A 22,683-nucleotide genomic window follows, 5' to 3' on the forward strand; every position below is an offset into this window, starting at 1 on the left:
TTTGTGCAGAGGCTAGATTTTTCCTGCTGCCGGGACTTGTTTACTTCTGGGTTGCAATGATATACCAAGTAATTATGTTTACATGTTTGGCTGCTAGGTGACATTACCTGGTGGTGTGCTTATTTACTCTTTCATTAGAATTGTCAGAATTATCTACTCTTGACAACTGCATGAAGATAATATATTGACACACAGAGAAGTTTAATGATGCCTGAATGGACTTACCCATTTCATAAATGAATCGTGATTTCTAGTGTATCATCTTTTTCTGCCCAAGCCTGTGATGTTTACTATGTTATACCTCTTATAATGAAGTTATAATATTCTTTTATAATTTAGAACTTGTAGTACAGAAGCTGAGAGGCACAAAAAAGTTAATCATAATTACTATGGACATAATACTTCATTCCTGCGTGCCAGATAACACAATATTATTACAGTCTCTTAATTTAAAAAAGAAAGGCTTAAGTGACATAAAGTAGTGACAGTGATACCATAAAAGTGATCTTATTTATATTTCCTAGGTTCTTAAGAAATGGGGCAGGGCAAGTTATGCAGCCTGTTAAATCAGGTGCCATCTTTCTGTATGAGAATAGTGCCCGAGAATTGAAATGTACCCCATTAGATGTGCTCTGCTCCCTAAATGAATGCTACCATGATGGAGACCGTGTTTTCATTCTGGATGCCTCTTTGTAACACTAGACGAGATCACACAAACATTAGCTGTCTTTACCAGAAAGGATGCCAGATGAAAACGGGAGCTGGGAGCATCTGGGAACATGAGATCATGACTGAAGTAATACGAAAGCACAGCATATTCTCTTCCCTTCCCCCGGTCCCATACCTCCTATGGATATGATGTCCTTGTTTTCCCACCCAGAAAGGACGTGGCCTTGGCTCTGGGTAGCTCCTTGGCGCTCTCTCTCAAACTCTAGCACACATGTAACCAAACCCATGGCACTCGTGTTGGATGTTTCCCAAAATTACTCAGGACAGAAAATTCCCAAAGGGACCCACTAGTGTTCCTTTTCACATCTAGCTTGCAATGTAGGGGATAACTAGGCCATGTGCTCTCAGTCTGGCGTGCAGGTAAAAGTTATTTAAAGCTTCACTACTAAAGGGTTTTAAAGAGCGTGTTATTTAAATAGGTTGGAAAGACTTGATGTAATAAAATGAAACAAACTTCTTTAAGTCATTCCTTTAACTTTGCTGTTACATTATCCACTGTTGATGCTTTTGAATTTTTTCAGAGAGCAAGCGTGCGCACAAGCAGGGGTAGTGGCAGACAGAAGCATAAGCAGGTTCCCCACTGAGTAGGGAGCCCAGTGCGGGTCTTGATCCCAGGACCCTGGGATCATGACCTGAGCTGAAGGCAGAGCTTAACTGATTGAGCCGCCTAGGCATCCCTGCTTTTGAAATCTTATCACCAAAAACATTATTCTGTGGTATTTTTGGTCATTTCTAAGACTCTTCTAAGACACTGACATGCATTCTCTTTTTCTCCCTAATTTTAATAGCATGCTTTTGTGTTCTTGGACATTTCTATTGATTTTTATCCAATTGGAAGACTGGTTTTTGAGGTAAGAGGCTTTTTGTTGTTCTTATTTTTGCTATTTTTTTAATAAGTGGGAGGTGGAGGTAAGAATCTGTAACTGTCAAAATACTAAATATTTAATCTTTGAAACTTTTATTTTTATTTGTAGCTCTACTGTGATGCATGTCCCAAGACATGTAGAAACTTTCAAGTCTTGTGCACAGGAAAAGCAGAGTATTCTCAAAGTGGAATCAGGCTACATTACGTAGGTTCAATTTTTCATCGAGTAGTACCAAATGGTTGGATACAAGGAGGAGGTAAGTTGAAAATCTTAAATGCAACTTAATTTTAACATCAAATCAGAATGTCCAGAATTTTATCTACCTTTGTGAAGTATGTATAGAATTAGATATATTTATATTAGATATTACATATATTGAAAGGATATTTTATATGCCCGAATGATTAAGATATTCACTTTTTAAAAATGTCATAAATTTTGAAATAAACAAATCTATAAAGTTTTGTTACCCAGAATATTCCAAATTAAAAAGTGATATAAGAAAGGAAGATACCTTTTATATAAAAAATACAATTTTAAATGTTCATCTAAATAGGGGCACCTAGGGGCGCCTGGGTGGCTCAGTCCTTAAGAGTCTGCCTTTGGCTCTGGTCATGATCCCAGCGTCCTGGGATCGAGCCCCACATCAGGCTCCCTGCTCGGCAGGAAGCTTCCTTTCCCTCTCCCACTCCCCCTGCTAGTGTTCCTGCTCTCACTGTCTCTCTGTCAAATAAATAAATAAAATCTTTTAAAAAGTAAATAACTAAATAAATAGGGGTGCCTGGGTGGCTCAGTTGGTGAGCATCAAGCTCTTGATTTCGGTTCAGGTCATGATCTTGGGTCATGAGATCAAGCCCCCAAGTCATCGAGCTCCACATCAGGCTCCATGCCCAGTGTGGGGCTTGATGAAGATTCTCTCTCTCCCGCTCCCGCACCTCTTTTTAAAAAAAAATGCTCACCAAAATAAATAGGAGTACCTAGAAAATACAGTGCTTTTAAGACACATCCTAAAGGTAGGAATTTGAAAACAACTTAGTTCTCACCAAAGGTGTGACATTGTTACAGTATAAAAGAAAGAGGTAAAGCATTTTGTTCTCCATTTTCGCTTTCTTTTCAGGTCAGTCCTTTGACTTCACACAGACTAGCTCTCTAACAGCACAAAATTAAATTTCGAAGGCCTTTTGGAAGGTATCCCACAGGGAACAATCAGGCAGCAATTTAAAAATAATTGGCTTAGGGTGTAAGGAGATTTGCTTGAATTGATGAAATACGCAGAGGCTTAAAATTAATAATGCTTAATTATTTTTCTGCAATCTGGAACATTCTGAGGCTGATGAGAAATATGCCAGGCATTTGTATGAAAATTAACTGTTTTTCCCCTCAGTTTCTCCAAAACTGAGATCATATCACCCATAGTGTTATCTAACCTCATTATTTTCTCACTTCATATACATATATGGTATGTCTTCCTGTGTCAATAAACATAAACATGTACAATTTTTAGGGTATGCCTAGTTTTTCATATATTGCTATACTAATTTGCAGTTGGCTCTTGAACAATAAGGAATTTGAACTGTGGGGGTCCACTGATTTTTTACACTACAGTACTGTAAATGTATTTTCTCTTCCTTATGATTCTCTTTTTCATATTTATTTATTTATTTATTTGAGAGAGTGAGATAGAGAGCATGAATGGGGGAGGGGTAGAGAGAGAAGCAGGCTCCCTGCTGAGCAGGAAGCCTGATGCGGGACTCAATCCCAAGACCCCGGGATCATGGCCTGAACCAAAGGGAGACACTTAACTGACTGAGCCACCTGGAAGACCCTTTTTCTTTCAAAGATTTATTTATTTGAGAGAGAGAGAGTGCGCACACACGGGGCAGGGGCAGAGGGAGATGGGGAGAGAGTCTTAAGCAGACCGTGCTGAGCACGGAACCCCATGTGGGGCTAGATCTCATGACCTGGAGATCATGACCTGAACCAAAACCAAAAGCTGGATGCTTAACTGACTTTGCCCCCCAGGCGCCCGCCCCTTCCTTATGATTTTCTCGATAACTTTTTTTTCCCTCTAGCTTCCTTTATTGTAAGAATACAGCATGTAATACATAAAACACACAAAATATGCATTGACTATTTATGTTACTAGTAAGGCTTCTGGTCAACTGTAGACTATTAGTAGTTAAACTGAAATTTAATTTAACCCCTGCATTGTTCAAAGGTCAACTGTAACTAATTCCCCATTGGTGAACATGTAGATTGTTTTCAAGTATTTTTTAGCATAAAACCATCCTCAAGGGGGCCAATATCAGGGTCTCCTGAAACTTAGTTCAGTGTTGACTATTATGTTCTGGGCTCTCAGATGCCATGTTCTTTTTTGTTTTATTTGGTTTCTGGTTAGAGGTACACCTCCCCTTCCAGAGCCCCAGAGCAAGATTTGGGAAAAGTGGGTCATATGACTTGTTTGTTTACTTATTTGAAATAAAATTTCCAAATAGTAGCATGCACAGATCTTGGTTCATGATTTCGAATGACAAAGCAACAATGTTAGTTAAGGACAGTTTGAGAACAAGTGCTGATTACTAGATTCAAACCTAACTGATATACACCAGTTGTTCCACTTAGGACATAGGCACTTAGCATCTCTCAATCAGTTTCTTAATCATAACATGGGGGAAATTATGATATCATAGGATGTGGCAAAGATTCAGGATTCAGTGACATGGTATATTGGAAGTACCAAGCTCTATAAATGTTCTCCCTTCGGATACCAGATTTGCACAGGGCTGTGGAGAGAATTTTGGAATATGGTTAATGTGGGGTTTTTTTTTTTAAGATTTTATTTATTTATTTGGCAGACAGAGATTACACGTAGGCAGAGAGGCAGGCAGAGAGAGAGAGGAGGAAGCAGGCTCCCTGCTGAGCAGAGAGCCCGATGGCGGGGCTCAATCCCAGGACCCTGAGATCGTGACCCAAGCCGAAGGCAGTGGCTTTAACCCACTGAGCCACCCAGGTGCCCCGGTTAATGTGGTTTTATGCTAAATGTGGTTTTATGCTGTGCTTCAGGATGCCTCCCAACACTGCTGGTTGCCTGATGGGACCAGCAGGACCTACATGGTCTACACGACCCCTAGCCTCACCTCATCCTCTGACATTTCCTCTTGCTCTGCTCCACACACTGGTCTCCTTGCTGTTTCCTAAGCACATCAAGCATTCATGAGCTTAAGGTCTTTTGCTTTTCCTCTGCCTGGGACACACCCCACCCAGCTATGCCTCGGTGAGCCCCTTACTTCAGCCTCTAATCTGTTTTGGATTTTTGCCCAGAGTTCATCTCAGCAAGACTTCCTGACCATTCTATTTAAAACTGCCACTTTCCTATCCACACAGGTCTCCTCATCCTCTTCCCTGCTGCTCTCCTATCCCCTAATTTTTATTTTTAAAATATTTTATTTTGGTTCATAGCACTTTTCATCACTGGACATACTATTACATAATTCCTCAAGAGTTTGTTTAGTGTCTGTTTCTCTTCATTAGACTATAAATAAGTTTCACGAAGGTAGAGGATTTTATCTATTTTGTTCACTGTTATAACCCCAGGTTCCAGAACAGTGCCTGGTATATAATAAATGCTTAAAAAAATATTGTTGAAAGGATGAATAAATAAATGGACAGATAAATAAGAAATATACATTCTACTCATTTGTAAAGTACAAAATGAAAGAAGATATCAAGTTGTGAAGCCACTTTGGTGGGATTCTCTGTCTGTGGCTCCCACAAGGAGCTTTCTGAAGGACTTCTTGGGATAGAGTTTAATACATTTGTCATCATAATCGTCATCAATATAATGAGGGTGCAGATGGTGGTAATGAGAAGATGCATTCCCTAAGCACGCAATGCTGCATGACCATGGCCACCCGTGGCCTGATCCTCTGCCCAGCATTGCACTAAGTGCTGTCAGTAGAACACGATTTCCTTTAATCCTCAGGATTACCTGCAAGGCACTGACCATTATTCCTGTCTATACAGATGAGGAAACAGGCTTGAAAAAGGTAACTAACATCAAGATTGAAATCAAAGTCATCTGATTTTAAAGTTTACTTTGGACCACTACTCTGCATTGTGGAATTTTTCGTCAGAAGTACTGAAATAACATTAGATATAGAAGGCTGAATTTAAGTACTGATTGAAAGGGTGTCAATATAAAATATTTCCCTGGGAGATGGGAAGCAAAGGGCAAGAGGAATGGTGGGTGTTCTAGAGAGACAGGGCAAAGGAGTACCACAGATGCTGAAGTGAGTCAGTAGGGGTGGTGAACCACAGGCAGATCTGTCCGAGCAAAGTGAACTCTACGATCAGAAGGAGTTGGTGCTGGAGGACCTTCGACTTCCCCAATCCTGGATTTAGTCTTCAGCCACTGCAGAGTGCTCCTGAGAGATGGGTGAACCACGCGGGGAATATCAGGCAGAGCAGGGTTGAAGACTTCCAGCTCAATGATCAACTTCTGAGCCCGTTCATGAATGGAATTTAAATGCCACATGCCTGTCCTGAATCAAATCTCTACGCATGCTTGCTGATGCATCCGATTTCTTTAAAACAGTGCACATTTATTATAGGTAACTCACTCACACTGAGTTAAAATGGCACAGTCTTTCAACAGAGATGTATTGTATGCTGTACTCCAGGAAGGTGAACGAGAGAGAGGAAGAAGTAAAGAGGTGCTGATGGGGAGGCTGGGGGTACAGAGCTTAGAGACCCTTGTTTCTACTAGAGTCCGCTATTTCCAGTAGTCTGCTCTGTTTCCCTTTCAGCGGTGGATAGAGAAAAAGTCACTTGTGTGTGGAGGACGTTTACAGTAGCAGCGCTGCCTGAGCCCAACTACGAGCATGATGCACACAATGCAAACCGGGACATGATAAATACTTGTTAAAAAAATCCCCCTCATTACGTTATAAGGGAACTTCCTTTCCAGGATACTGCCTAATAAATGAATTATCACACTGGGGGTTCCAAGGAATGAAAATTTGAACACTGACTCTTTTTAGAGCATCTATTTTTATTCCTCCTCTAAAAAGACCTCACTGTTCCTATTTCATTTTCTCAGTCTGGTCTTTCCATTTTCCTGAAAAGCAAGAGGGACTATGGAATAACTTGTGAGGCAAGCAGAATTTATATGAACACACTTCCTCTAAATTGTGACCACAATTATAATTAAATACGTCATCATTTCAAAGGTTCTGCATTATAATTTAGCCTACTTCAAAGAGTTATTGTCGGGGGAAATGGGATTCATGAGTGTTAAAGTGCTTACAAAATGCAAGTCAAATCACTATAGTAATATTTTCATGGTTTAGATATTGAACAATTATGTATCTTATAACTTACTCTAGTCATTGGTATAAATGGAATCACAATTTAAAGCTTTTTCCTCCAGCCTTTACTCTACTCTTTTTTAGGCTCAAAATTCTAATGTTTGTTCATTGTTATTTATCAGATATAGTAGAAGGAAGAGGAGACGATGGAGAGTCGATTTACGGACCAACGTTTGAAGGTATGTGTCTTTAAATTGTGTCCGTCTATATCAGCTGATAAATCTAACAAGACTGGATGATTCATAACTCCAAAAAGGATGGTGTTTGGGATAACACTGAAAGTGGGAGTTAAAAGTGGGGTGGGGAAGGTGCCCCAGTCCAGTCCAGAAGAACTTTGTATACACATTTTTTCCCTTGCCTAATTATATTATTCCTTTAGGCTAAATTCCTAGAATTAGTATTGTGGGGTCAAAGGGAATTTATATTTTTAAGCCTTCTAATTTGCCATGCCCGTACCCAGAATTTGGTACTTTGATAATCATCCCATTAAGACTGCTGCTGGGGATCCTTGGAAGATGGGGTCGTGGTGATGGCATAGTTTTTGAATTTTTTGAAATTCTAACATAAAAACACTGTGTAAGTAGACAGAAAAACTAGAAACCCATGGATGACCTTTACAACAAAACTAGGTGACAAGGTATCTAAATGAATTCTCAATACAAACAGATGAGGACAAACTACCTATAGCTATGAAATCGGCATGGTGTCAGCATCCGTGTGGGAGAAAGAAGCACATCTGGTGGACTTGATGATAGCAGAACCTCCAAATAGCCAACAGTGGGTGAGTGTAAGAGGTCCCTGGTAAGGTTTGAGGCTGGAGCAGCCTAACTTCTCTGAACTCTTGAAACTGATCTGAAAGGACTCTTCCAGGACAGGCCCACAATGAGGAGATGTTACTGTGAATGGAATCAAAGTAATGCAGGATAGCAGGGCAACAGTGACAAAGGGAATGGGGACAGAGCCAGGAAATCGCAGAAAGCAAGTTGCCATATTGTCGAACACTACATGAAAACAGCACAAGAGGGAGCTTTATGAATTGAGAAAAGCGACCTCCTAACACGTAGGAAACCTAATTTTATATGAAAACTGGCAACAAAAAGTTTCATGGTTATTAGAAGTAAAAGAGAATAAGGAGCAGAGGAACATCACTACAGATCATGAAAGTACACTAGAAAGACATGCTCACAAAACAGATCAAAATTGTACAAATTTTCAGAATGAGCCAGAAGACACCGAGAATATGATACAAGACAGGAAAGAACTCATAAGTCAGAATTAGAAAAACTTAGAGGTTGCAGAATTAGGGAAGAATTAGCAGTAAAAGAACATTTCAGAAATAAACTCAAAGGAACATAGGTCAAATAAACATGACAGTTATGCATGTCTTAAAAGAAGTAAAAGGTGGAAGGGGGGAATTTTTAAAACCAAAAAGTAATGAAGATAAAAGGATTTATAAGAAAGTGACAAAGAGCTAGAAAGAGAAGATCCAACATATGGATGGCAAGTTGTCCCTAAAGGATTAAATGAATGCAAGGGAATGGGACAAATACTAAGAACTAGTGTTGAAAAAAACTGTCCTGAATTTAAAAAGGATTTGATGAATTTCACACAAATTATGAGAGACCTTGACATAAAGATTGGTGATGAGCAATAATCACATAGTTACTGTGAAACTAAAATTTAATGAGGAATAAAGGGTGAGAGTATGATATGTAATGACTGTATCTTTAGCCTACCTTTTCAAAACTGGAAGAAAATGTAGAGAATGTATGCAAAAACTTTTAACTATTTTCAATAATTACACTGGTGATGGTATTATTTTGAGACTTTTGTATATGTAATATGGAAAAAGTAATTATAGCATTTCCTAAATTCATCATTTCATGTGTCCTTGAGAATCATGATTTTCAATGTGCAAGAAGGGAGATACAAATGAAATAGACAGAAGCCAATAAGTCAAATATTCTGTACTGGAAATACCCGTTTAAACTCACAAAGTATCATATCTACCTGTATAGCTCTATCCACTGAATTGGACAAGGACTAACTTAGTAGCATCACACACTCCTAGCACATAGATTGGTGTTCTGAAGTGTTAATTCTCACTTAAAGAAACCAGGGCTCCTAGGGGAAATGGCAGGCCTCAGTTCCAGGACAGGACATTATAAAATGAGCCTTGAAACTCATGTGTAGTCATGCTATTATCAGATAGCAAGAAAGCTATTAAAGATTTACTAGGGTCATGTCAAAGGCCTTGGGAGACAACTTGAAGAGGCTCTCACTGGCCAAAGATTTGAACTTCAAAAAGAATACTAATCGCAAATAATTGAAACCCAACAAATATTTTAAATCCATGAATTCATAATGACATCATATTATAAAATAAAGCCTAATAGCTTATCTTTGAGGGAATGATGGGAAACAAATTCATTATCTTAAAAACTGATAAACAAAAGCAAAGAATCAAGCATTTATCTTGCCTTTCCTATATGAACTGTACCAAATTGTAGGTAAGAGAAAATTGCTACTTACAACAGCATTCCAATAGATAGATGAGAAAGAAATAATAGAATTAGAATAGTACCATTTTGCCGCCCCCAGTGAAATAATGGATCTAGGCCTTTGCTGCATTGTTATCTGTTAACTTCACAAAAACAGGGGCAGCCAGACATTATGAGCCTTCTGTGGAGAGAATGCACCACCAAAGGGACAGAACATGAGTCTGATTAAGCCTCTGGACCCAGCTGCCAATCTGTAGGAAATACAGCTAGTTCTGATGTCATGTGGTCCTAAAGATCTTTGCACTATGAAAATCATGCATTAAAAACTGCAGGACTTATGGCAAACATGAGGTACCAAAAAACCCTTTATCAGTGACACATTAAAATATAGAGTAACCTCATAAAACCAGAAGCAGTTTAACATCTATTTTGTGGTCAAGAAACACAGAAATACTAGAATAAACTTGACACTGTACCTGAAAGCTCCCTGACGTCTGAGGAGGTGGTGTGGGAAGAGGTGTAGCATGTGACTGGTTGTGAGGTGGTGGAAGGAGGGCTCTCTGAGACTGGAGGCAAAGCTGTAGCATCAGACGTGGGTGGACGCAGCTCATACTGAGGTCACCCGTGGCGGATGTCTGAGGTGTGGGTGTTTCGATGCAGCTCAGTTCAGCTGCGAGCCATTTTCTACATTTACCTGGTGTTTCTCCTAGACATTGCACATAAACATGGGCAAGATTCGTTAAGCTCAGATGTTCCCAATATATCAAACAAGCTGAAATTGACTTGCCCTCTCAACACAAGTATTACAGGCAAGAGGACAGGACAGAGAACACAGAAACATACTGAAATGCCCCATGCAGGTGCAGTCAGCAAACTTTGGACTGGGAAAAATTCTAGAGGTTAAACAGCTCAGGTTTATTAACAGATAAAAGTTAAGTAAAGGAAAACAGCAGTCTCTCTCTACTGAGTTAAAAAAAAAAAAAAAAAGTAAAGGGATAGAGGCAGACCTTGAAGATTAAGAGACTTAAAAGGCATAACAAGTCTTTTAAAATGCTAAAGACTGGGGAACCTGGATGGTTCAGTCAGTTATGCATCTGCCTTCAGCCTGGGATACAGCCATGCACTGGGCTCCCTGCTGAGCAGGGAATCTGCTTATCCCTTCTCCCCCCTACCTCTTCCCCTGCTCTCTGTCCCTCTTAAAATAAAAAAATAAAATCTTAAAAAAAAAAAAAGGGAAAAAATAAAATGGCAAAAACTATACTACCTAGTAACTACTAATAGCTGTGGACTAACTACTAACACTGTTGACCTGAAGCCTTATCAAAAACACAAACAGTTGATTAACCATTTTCTCCCAACCAACTACTAACCAGGCCCAACCCTGCTTAGCTTCTGAGATGAGATTGGGTGGGTTCAGGGTGGTATGGCCGTAGACTGATTAACCATTTTCTTACAATGAAATAAGCTAAAGAAAATGTTAAGAAAATCATAAGGAAGAGAAAATACATTTATAGTTCTGTACTGCACTGAAAAACATCCGCATATGGGTGGATCCCTGCAGATCAAAGCTAGTGCTATTCAAGGGCCAAGTGTATAAGGAAATATTAAGCATGAGAGCATTTCAAAATCAGGGAAGTGGTTACTTTTGAACTAGACAAGAAGGCACTTTTGGGAAAGCGGGCCTGAGTGGGGATGAAAAGGGTGTTTCCCTTATAATAACTAATAATAACTTTAATTATATATTAGTTTTCTATGGCTTTTGTCTCAATTTTAATACAATGAAAAGGTTTTTAAAAAGTAATATTGAACCGATACCAAAGTGAAGGGAAAAGGGAAAGCCAATTTCCTTCTAAGTGCACGTGGAGCCAGCTTTATCACATGGAACCGGGCCAGTGACATCATTTATTTATTTATTCATTAATGAAGATTCAACTCTTGGGTGTCTACATGGTGCTAGGACCTTAGGAAACAAAGATGATACGACCAAGCTTCTGGCCTCGAAGGTTTTAGGTTTGGTGCAGACAGATACTCAAAGGGATCAGCTACCGGCACGGTGCCAATGGCGGTTACAGAGGAAGAACTGAGCGCTGTGGAAAAGAACCAACAGCTGCCTGGGAGAGTTGGGGGCTTTTGAGTTGGGTCTTAAAATAAAACATTGCAGATGGGGAAGGGATGTTCCTGGATGCTTTCCTAATAAGCTGAATCCCTGACGAAAATCCATGGTATGGGTCCACCCCATGGCCGTTGTCAGATCACCTGGAGTCCTGTTCGGAGTCACTGTCTCAGACAACTTGGGCTTTCTGCCCAGCAGGAGACACATCTCTTAGCTCCTGTCCTTGCCTGCACCTTGGACAACCTGTGCCTCTGGTGATTGTCCCGCACTCCTATTCTTACACTGTTACAGAGGAGGCGACTGTCCTCTCGTGCTGGGGGAGGCCCAGTGTGTTCAGGGAAGCCTCCATTACTCAGGATATCTGCGGGTGCAAGATTAGAAACTCAGTAACCCAGCAAATGAAAAGGAGAGATGCCCCCAAGGAGAGATGAGTAACTGCTCAGAACAGCAAAGCTTTGCTGGGTTTCCTCCCTCATCCACCTCCCGGGGAATATGTACACAAGGGCTAGCCAGTCCTTCCTCCTCCACATGTCTCTCATTGAGCCCTGTTACTACGAGCTGCAGATCTGAAACCCGGGGCTTGTTAAAAAAAAGACTACAACCACTAAACTCACTTTTATTAAGCTAAGCACAGTTAATTTAAAAGAATGTAATAAATAATAATTAGATGATTGTTTTATAAATCGGTTAATCATTTTTTTTTAACTTGAGGGAAGTCTGCTTTGCTTTGTTTCAAATCGCAAGTTTTTAAAATTGTCTCCCCAAATCCTATTCTGAATGTTAAGAAACTGAATATTAGCCCTTTCTTTCCTCCATGTATAATATCCCTAATCCTTCTCCTGGCCAAGGATTGGCAGTTAAGTGGTTTGGGCTGACTAGAGAAAAATGTCATTTATATAAAAAGCAAAAGAAAAATATTTTAAAATATTGGATTATTCTTGTCACATTAAGTAGACCAGTTTGTTAATGTCAGCTTGAGCCCTAATTCACAGATACAGCACTTAATATCCATTTGTCTAGTTCTTAGATCTCCTTGCCTTTAAATGAAAGTGTTCAGGGCACCTGGGTGGCTCAGTTGGTTAAGCATCTGCCTTTGGCTCAGGTCATGTTCCCAGGGTCTTGGGATCGAGCCCCACATCGGGCTCCCTGCTCAGCGGGGAGTCTGCTTTCCCTTCTGCCCCTCACCCCTCTCATGCTCACTCACTCTCTCTCATATAAATAAATAAAATCTTAAAAAAAATGAAAATGTTCATTAATAAATGGTACACAGCCTGATTTACTGTCAGTACTGAATAACTGAAAATAGTACAGTCTGGGTAGCCATTTAAGGGCTATTTATTTTTTTAAAAATTGTGACACTTCTATATGGAAAGTGCATAAGTACAATTAAGATATAATTATAAAGAAAATCCCTGTATTACCATCCTTGGCAAGGAAGAAAATTTGCCAGCATACCAGAAGCACCCTATTTGTCCATCCTCAGCAATACCCTACCTCCCTCAGAGGTAACCGCTAGCCTGCCTTTCTTCCTTGCTCTCCTTGATAATTTAACCACCCAGGTAGGTATCCCTAAAAAATATAGTTAAATTTTGCCTGGTTTTGAATTTTATGTAAATGGAATCACACTGTAGGCATTCTTTGTGTCTTAATTCTTTTGTTCATCCACTGCCTATGAAATTCATTCATGTTCTCTATAGCTGGAACCCTCTCATTGTCACCAGTGTTCAGTGTTATAAACATACACTAAGTGTTTATCCCCTTAAGTGTTCATGAATACTGGCTATTCATTCCTAATGTCACACACATGATCAACATGTGTACTTACAAATGCTTCATTAAAGCAACAATTAAAAAATGCCAAGTAGCACAATTTCATGTACTTTAATGTAATAATAAAGAATATATAGCTGTTATTATTTAAATATGATAGTAAAAATAGAACAGTTGGTTTACAAAATTAATATTGCAATATTCAGGTCAGATTTTGACTTGATATTACTGCCTTCAGCAAATTCTATGGAAATGTCCTAAACTATCTGATTATACTTTTACCAGAGAGAATGCATGGCAGTTTTCCCAGACTTGTGGTAGTTGCTTCCTTTATAAGCATAAGAATGACTTTATTTGAAACAGATTCAGAAACTGATTTTCTTCAGCCCATAAATTGATTTTTTTCCATAAATTCTGATTTCTATTTCAAATAGTTACATGTTGCCCTTCCCGTTGTATGTTATAAATGAGGCCAGTTTTGACCACAGAGCAGTAACTACGATTCCTATTTTATGGTAAGTGGCAGAGGCAGGAATTCCTGAGTCACAGACAACGGAATGAGAGGCTCCTGAGATCCTACATAGCTTTTAAACTTCCTTCCATGCCTCAATTAACATGACCTAAAAATAAAATTAATATTAATTATGCTACTTTAGCCAGCACTCAAATTTTAAAATTTTTCTATTTTTGCCCAGCAATAAAAAAGATGTTTTTTGTTCTTCCTACTTCACTTTCTAGTAGGTTGTTGAAATTTTTCCTTTCCATTCAGGGCTGCTGATAGAGTTAAACTAATCTAGAACAGTTAATTATCCCATTCAGAAAAAGTTGGGGGGGGGTGAAGGGTTGGTTGACTTAAGGATCCATTATTTTCCCTGTCCTCAAAAAATTTTGTGAGCACATTAACTTTACATTTTTTATATAACTGAAAAGCCTGAAGCTCTGCACTTAACCCTCAGAACACACTAGGCACTGTAAAAATATTTGTCAAATAAACAAATGTTGACGTAAACCTGGGATTTTTCACTCTTCATCTTGTTACTGATTAAAAAAAAAAAATACTTCTCTATTAGTGTAAAAATACTGTTCGGATAGCCATTTTTCAGGAAAGCTTCTCTAAGGGCAGAATTTTATGTGGAACTCTATTTTGTCACTGGTTCTGGTCTTTAAGTAGATAATCTGTTCCTGCAAAGCTGGGGGTCCACTCCGTACCCCAAGTGAGCTGTGAAGGAGGCACCAAGGGCCCCGTCCTAGTGGCAGCTCATGCAGAGTTCATATGGGAGGGGTCACTACAACCTGTTTCAGAGCAGAGACTCCCACCAGTAACTGTGTAGAGAACAAGAAGGGGAGGGGTGACCCTCCCCCCCCGTGGGAGCTTTCCAAGAGTAGGAACAGGTGGAATTCTACCCAAGGGCTTTACCTGGTGTGGCAGAGTCACCAGCTGAGTCCCCCCTGTCATGCCGTCACTGCCAGTCTTGAAGTGACAAGCCTCGGGTCCTTAAGTTCCATGGCAGCACTCTGTTAAAACAATTGTTATCATAATTATTTAATTTTCACACATTTTTTGAGGTGAACACATTTTAAATTTGTAAGTCAAGGGCTGCCTATACCTATATATTAACTTTAAAAGTTAATGAAACTTTAAAAGTTCTCCCATAATCACAGAATTTTGGGTAAAAAAATGTTATGCTATAAAATTTTCTTTTTTAATGTTTACAGAATTTAAGAAACATTTATCATATATCTAAGAACAATGACATACCATTTTGTTAAAACTCTGAATTTTTACTTTGGGCAGATATCTGTGCCACGTAATTTTCTGTAAAATTAATGGATTATTTCTTAATTGCTCTGAAATGAATACAGAGCATCAATGTAATTATACAGACTCATTTGTACAAAAAGTGCTTTATTTGCATTTCACAAGATTTCAGAGGTTTTTACTCAGTTGCAATTTAACAAGCTAAAAGCTACTACTACGGATATGGCTTAATTGCTTAGTTGGTTTAGCTGTGAAACTTCAAATGCTTAGCAACTGCAGCTTCAGAAAATCTTGACACTTAATGCTCATACCTCCCAATTACTCCCAGAATCTTATAAGGTTATTGAATGAAAACTTTTCATGAATTTCTCTTCCACCACTTCCTTCTGTGTTTTTGAGTTTGGAGGTAAATGTAACCTCATGCTACAAATGGCACATCCTGAAACAGCAGCCTAATTCACCACCATACACTTCTCTTTACTTGTTAACTTTACACAAAAAAATAAAAATAAAAATAAAAATCACTTTCCACAAAATCTTGGTCAATCTACATAAAGTTTGAGATTAAAATTTATTTAAAGTCTCCAAAAAAAAATTATGAATCCCCTTCCTTTCATCACCAACATTTAAGCCCACATACATACCAGTTAATGTGCTAGGAGGCCCTAGGAGTAAGGCTATCCTGAGACAAGGTCCCTGCCCGCACACACTAGAGAAGAAAAGCCATGTGAATGACGGCACAGGTCATAAAGACGACCACAGATGTCTGTGTAAGATGCTGTGAGGAGAAGGGTCAGATCCAAAAGCCTTCTCGAAGAGGGTATTTTTAATGATCACATCGGTAGTTTGAATGAACTACTACTGCCAAACAGCACAAGAAAATGTGCTGACCTTTATTCCTCAGCAATGTACTTCCTTTTACATTATTAACCTAAAGTACTTCCTTTTACATTATTAAGTTTCTTAGCACACTTCTTTTTAGCTACAATAATGATAAAGTAAATGTAGAAAAATGTTCAAAATAGTTCTAATGAAGATTTTCTAGCTTATCTTTTTTAACAGCCCAGTTGGAGTGAAATATGAAGCAATACAATTTGGAAATATTTTAATGAGCTACTATTTACTGTCTTTTCTAGATGAAAACTTTTCAATTCCTCATAATAAAAGGGGAGTTCTTGGAATGGCCAACAAAGGCCGTCACACCAACGGGTCACAATTCTACATCACACTACAGCCAGCACCCTATCTAGATAGAAAATATGTGGCTTTTGGGTATGTACATTATAAGTTTGTCTATATTATATATATATATCTATATATGTGTGTGTGTGTGTATGTCTATATATGTCTATATAATATAGATATATACATATGGTTTGGGGCATCTGGGTGGCACAGTCAGTTAAGTGCCTGACTCCTGATGTTGGCTCAGGTCATGATCTCAGGGTTCTAAGACTGAGACCCAAGGAGGGCTCCACGCTCACCATGGAGTCTACCTGTCCCTCCCTCTCTGCTCCTCCCCCTGTTCATGCTCTCTCTTCAAATTAAATAAATAAAATCTTTTTAAAAAATGTGGTCCACATAGTTTACAGATAACTGAAGATATAATTTAAAAGCAAAAATAATACAAATACAGACAAACATTTAGAATAAATATTTCATAAGAATCTTGCTATCTATAAAAAACACAGAAACCATTAAGGTCCAGCCATTATAATGTCCTGACTATCCATCCATCCATCCTTCTATCTTCAGCCTCAAGGATACTGTCATTCTTATTTACTATGGAAATACCATAGTGCTTAATCACATAGAAATATTTAGATGCAGAAGTGAGGTGAAGCCATTTAAGTGCCTGTCCATGAACACGGTGAAGAGATAGATGAAAACTATCCAAATTCCAAGTAAGTTTTTTAACTGAACAATTTATAGTATGGAAACACCTCAGGTAATAATGATTAGAATATTATTAGTAAGTTGCTTACAGGCATGTGGACCTAAAATGGATGATGGATATACTGTTTATCACTCCAGTGTTTATGTCTCTATTTGATTAGTGGAGTGAATATAAGTTGAAGCTTACTTGGTCTTCCCTGAAATGATGCAGAGTATTGGAATTTTTCTGAATAAGTATTAGATTATTCCAACCACTCCAAAGGGATAATTACTGACTCTTCAATCCATGAAGAAATTTCTTAACAGTTTTAATTTAAACCACAATTATACCTTCAGTGTAATGCAAGTGATATTTCTAGACTGAAAAAGCAGAAAGTGTATTTTCATCCAAAGGAGATTTCTTTAAAAAGATGATTTTATGGGGCACCTGGGTGGCTCAGTGGGTTAAGCCTCTGCCTTCTGCTCAGGTCATGATCTCAGGGCCCTGGGATCCAGCCCCGCATTGGGCTCTCTGCTCATCAGGGAGCCTGCTTCCCCCTCTCTCTGCCTGCCTCTCTGCCTACTTGTGATCTCTCTCTGTCAAATAAAAAAATAAAATCTTAAAAAAAATGATTTTATATTAATAGACGCATAACCTAAAATGATGTGTTATCTTCTATTTTCCCTGGTCCTAATAAACTGTATTCTGATTTTGAAAATGTATTCTTCAATTATTTAAAATCAAAATAATATTCACAATATCTTGGATCATTTAAGTGTCTTCCTATCATCTTAACCACATGATTAGGTGATCCTTCCTATCTTTCCAAAGGTGCCTTCCTCAAACACAAACATGACTACTTTGAAATGTCTAACATCTCCTTCTTCACTATCTGCCCCCTCTCTGGATGCATACAGCTTAAAGTCTACAGTGGCATTCTGGGCCTTCATTGTCTGGCCCCACATCTATTTCAGCTTTCCCTTCTGTTAGCCTCTTGACTCATTCATTCAACCAGCGTTTTATTAGGCACCTACTATATGCCAGTCATGGTGCTCAGTTGTGGGGAAAGAGTGAAGAGGCACAATTTATGCCCTTTAGGGAGTCTATAGTGATTTAGAAAACCAATAACTCTAAGCCAGTGAGACACAGGCTATGGCAGTTCTGTGAAGAGCGCACTGGGGATACAGGAAAGAGGGAAGACAGCTCCTCTAGCAAAAGCGAACACAGATCCCTAGAGGATGGCAGTGGAGTGGAGGATGTGATCTCCTTTTGATGACTGTTATTTTCCATGTGATTCACCTTCCTCCAGGGGAATCTTGCTCACTCAATTTTGTTGTTGCCACCACACTGGTTTGGGGGGGGGGGACACTGCACCTCTTTTATTGTTCTAGCCCAAGTATCATCTCGATTGATCTCTTAAATCCCCAAATCAGAGCTGAGTCTGAGCTGAAATATTTAAACAAGACCTTAGAGAACACTAGGGAGCAGAAAGGTGATACCTTAAGAGGCAAGTAGATACTCTGACCAAGTGTAACTCCTTCAGGGGTACTGTCTCTCCCCACTGCAGGGCTGCTTCTGGTGTTAATTAATGCTTTCTATCATCTCAGATAATCCCCGGGGTATTGTGAGTTTCTAGAATTCCAGACATGGTTAGCAAGGTCCAGAGAGAGACAGACCTTCTTTTTGAGCCCTAGTTTCTGGTACATGAACTTTTCCCTTCAGATAAATGACACTAGAAATGCTCTTCAGAGGAGACTGTCTTGCTCATTGGCTTCATAAGGAAAGAATGTCAAAACACAAATCTGTAAGATTTCCATTCATACATGCATAGGTAGAAAGGGTAAATGTTGGGGACAGTGATGGGGGGAATTAATTTTATTATAGGGGACTCCCAAATGGGAGTGGGCATAGAAAGCTGCATGAGGAGGTGAGATAAGTATTGAAATTCAAGTAGAAGTTAGCCAGAGAAAGCTGAAATCAAAATGAGTAAAATCAAATTTTAGGAAGAGTGAGGAGCATTTGCAGAGGAGCCCTAAGGAATAAGGAGAGCCTCTTATCTACAAGTCATTTGTTCTGGCTAGAGCTTAGCACACCAGGGGTGGATGGAGAGAGAGAGGAGGGTAGAGAGGAGGAGACGGTCAGGCCCAGGTCCCAAAGGCTATTTGTGTCATGCTGTTAAGCAGGGACCCCCACTCAAAGGGGATGGGAAGCTATGGAGGGATTAATCGGGAGCCACATGACTAGGTTCTCATTTTGAAAAAATACTTTTCAGCAGAAGTGAGGAATTAATTGGCAAAGGATGACAATGAAATTGGAAAGGCCGGTTAAGAAGCCTATGGCTTCTACAGCACTATGATAACAGTGCCATAAATGAAGTCCTGGTCCAAAGCACCGGCAGTGCAGAGAAGTGAGGGTAAACAGAAAGATTCAAGCGATACTCAGAAGTTAGATTCAACAAGACTCTAGTGACTCTTTCAATGGTGGTGGTGAGATCATGGAAGAGTATCGGGCAGTGGTATGTCACAGAATCTTCTGCAGTGATGTAAATGTACTAAAACCTGTGCTGTCCACTATGACAGCTGCTGGCCACATGTGGCCACTGCCCACTCGAAATATGACCGGTACAGCTGAGGAACTAAATTTACTAAGTTTCAAATTTAAATACCCACCTGTGGCCAATGGCTACCATACTGGGTAGTGACAGTCTAGAGAAACTCCTAGATTTTTAGAACTGCTTGGATGGTTGATGCCATTCACCAATATAGAGAGTATGAGGATATGGGAGAGAAGATCATGGATTTAGGATAGACAAGTTATGTTTCTGATTAGGATACCTACAGGTGAGGCAGAAGGCAACTCTGGGATACCATAAGTAGGTATTCAAGGGGGGCAAGGCCGGAAATAGAGATTTGGAAACTCACCATGGCAGCTGACCTATAGCCAGACCACAGTACCATCACTCCCAGGACAGCCTCTGGGCCTTTGCTTATCTTGTCTCTTTCTGCCTCTCTCGAGTCTGCCAAAATCCTTTCAAGGCTTAAGTCAGAAACCTCCTGATTACCGGAATCAACATGCTTCTTTGTCCTCCTTGGCACTCTGTACAAACTTGCATCTTCTATTTTAACACCTGTCACAGTGGAGAGATGCACATAGTAAGTGCTCCTTCAGTATTTGTGAGACCAATCTGGAGAACAGGCTCTACAGCCTCTTTGGTCAGAGGTGAATCTGTCCATTTGTCCCTGCTCATCCTCAGAATGTACCTTGTGTTGGGCTCGGTGTCCTGGCTTCTGTTGGGGACAGCCAGAGGCGGACGGAGTTGCCTAGAGCATGAACAGTGTCAGCACTGCCGTGTGCCTATAAAAGTTCATGAAATGGAAACTGTACCTTCCCCTTAGCCACTGCCTCTGCTCAAATAGTGCCAAAGGGAACCAGTCCCGTGTTTAGCACTGTCTCTCTAGCCCATGTTACTCTCTTTCAGTTGAGAGAACCATCCTAAGTCTAGTTCCACTCAGGGAGTTCTAGCTCATGGCCAGCGAATGTCTAGAGATCCAAACTAGCATGGCTCTGAGCTTTTGTTCATGTATCCAGCGGTGTTGATGAGGTGCCTACTAGGTGCCCCGCAGTGTGTTAGGCACTGAGTACTAAGTAAAAGCATGAACTATGTCCTCATGGGAAAATCAGAAACTAATCAAAGCAGCATACAAATAAATGTCAAATTAACTTTGACAACTCCTATAAAGATGACGGGGAGCTTGACATAAGCAAGGAGCGATGAGGAGCGAAGAGTAAACTGAGATCTGAAGGGAAACCAGGAGGTGGGGAGCAAAGGGAAAGTTGAGGGCAGGAGCACAACAGATAGACACAGCAGGGAAGCAACATGGGATACTGAGGTACTGAAGTCAGTCCCGCTGGGGCAGAGAGCCAGGGGAGCATGGCCCAGGAAAGCACTGGAAGGCAGCAGGGAGGCAGCCCATGGCGGGTCATGGTGGAGATTTTTGGTCTTTATCATAAGGATAATGGGAAATTACTGAAGTATTTTAAGCAGGGAAGTGAGATCAGACTTGCAATTTTTTTTTAAGGTTTACATTTTTAAGAGATAACCCTGACAGCAGTGAGGATGACAAATTGGAAGGGTCCCAGAACGGATGTGAAGGAACCGTGGCAAAGTGGACACATCTGGAACTATTTATACTTATGACTGATAATCTGATTTACAGGAAGTAGTCATAGCTAAACAGGATAACACTTGATTTAGGGATGGAAGCTAATGTGAAAATTTATGACTAAATTCTCCATTTTTTCCTCCTATATAGGCAATTGATTGAAGGAACGGAAGTTCTTCAAAAATTGGAATTGGTTCCAACAGAGAATGAAAGACCAATACAACGATGCGTAATTATTGACAGTGGAGATCTTTATGCCTGATTTTCATATCAGTATTTTCTGACAACTTATTATTATGCATCTGATCAGCTGTTTTCTATATTTAATTAAACGGTGCTTGATAAAATTTAATTTGAAAGCTGTACAGATGCTGTAGGTTGGCCCTCCCAACACCCAATCCCTCCCCATTTTCCTTTCTTGTCTCTGCCACAGACTATAAAAGCAAAACACTTAATTTCCCACCCTCTTTTGTAGCCAGTAGTGGCCATGGAATACCATCTCGCCAGTGAGACAAGAGTAGAATGCCAGTGATCCTGCCCCTTCCCCTCAACCAGCCTTGAATGCAGACAGGCCAGAGCTGTGAAGGAAAGGCGAAGAGAACTGGAGATGTCAGCCCCAACTCCTGGGCTGCAGAACCAGTGCCAGCAAGTACCTATCTCTGGCTTCTTACTGTGAGACAAATAGACTCCTGCTTGTTGACATTACTATTGGTTGATTATTTTGCTACTTGTAGCCCAAACCATTCTTAGCAGCAGGACCTAATGGCCTTCCAATCCTACAGCACTTGGAACGGAATTATGTTGTCTATGAACTACATTTCTGCCCTAAGAAAGTTGGTAAATAACCAAATAGAAAAGAGGCAATAGAAAAATTCACTGTAATATTTCATAGTTTACATGCAGCATTCAGAAAAAGGCATCTACTTTGGATATTTTTATCTGACATGAAGAGGATGCTTATCTCTGAGCCACACCAACCATATGAAAACCAAAGGCTTGGGTTAAGCATCCCAATGCAAATCAGCCCTGTGCTTGTTGACTCCTGAGATGTTATTGGGGATCCTGCTTCATCAGCTGCTCCTTAATCTGAGATTCTTAAACCCATCACCAGGGGAGCTTTTAAAACACAGACTGCAGGACCCTGTCCTTGATCTACTGAGTCAGAGTGTCTAAGTGTGGGAAAGGGACTCTGTTCATTCATTTAGCTCAACCCAGAAGTTCCTGCTTGGTCAGCTGGGCACTAGTCATTTAGAAGTCACGGCAAGACGTAAGTGACTAGTTTCAGCCTCCTCTTTGTAGTTACTGAAATGAATGACTCTGTTGGTGGTGACCTTGCTCAGCTGCCTCCACCACTGCTGCCATCGCATTCATGCTATGCCCAAAGCCATTAAGATTTTGGGTTTTCCTTGCCCTTTGCGGAAGGTCTGTCTTCCAAGAATGATCTCTTAAGCAGACAGGCCTCTACTTGATTTGGGGTTGCCAAAAGGAGGCATATGCTTTCTTTGACTTTTCATTTTGAAAGGATTATAAATTTACAGGA

At 39.9% G+C, this 22,683-nt stretch overlaps 1 protein-coding gene across 1 annotated transcript in view; it reads left to right on the forward strand.

Moving 5' to 3' along the window:
* The window catches only part of PPIL6 (peptidylprolyl isomerase like 6), a 30,536-nt gene extending 9,010 nt beyond the window's left edge, over positions 1-21,526 (forward strand). The window contains exons 4-8 of the mRNA XM_080805560.1: positions 1,518-1,580; positions 1,704-1,851; positions 7,084-7,140; positions 16,241-16,376; positions 21,294-21,526. Coding sequence (XP_080661686.1) covers positions 1,518-1,580; positions 1,704-1,851; positions 7,084-7,140; positions 16,241-16,376; positions 21,294-21,405 — 516 coding nt within the window. The 3' untranslated portion in view covers positions 21,406-21,526. The remainder of the gene's footprint in view (positions 1-1,517; positions 1,581-1,703; positions 1,852-7,083; positions 7,141-16,240; positions 16,377-21,293) is intronic.
* Positions 21,527-22,683: the final 1,157 nt, after the last annotated feature.

The sequence above is a fragment of the Martes martes genome (assembly GCF_963455335.1).
Source record: "Martes martes genome assembly, chromosome: 6".
Lineage (NCBI taxonomy): Eukaryota > Metazoa > Chordata > Mammalia > Carnivora > Mustelidae > Martes > Martes martes.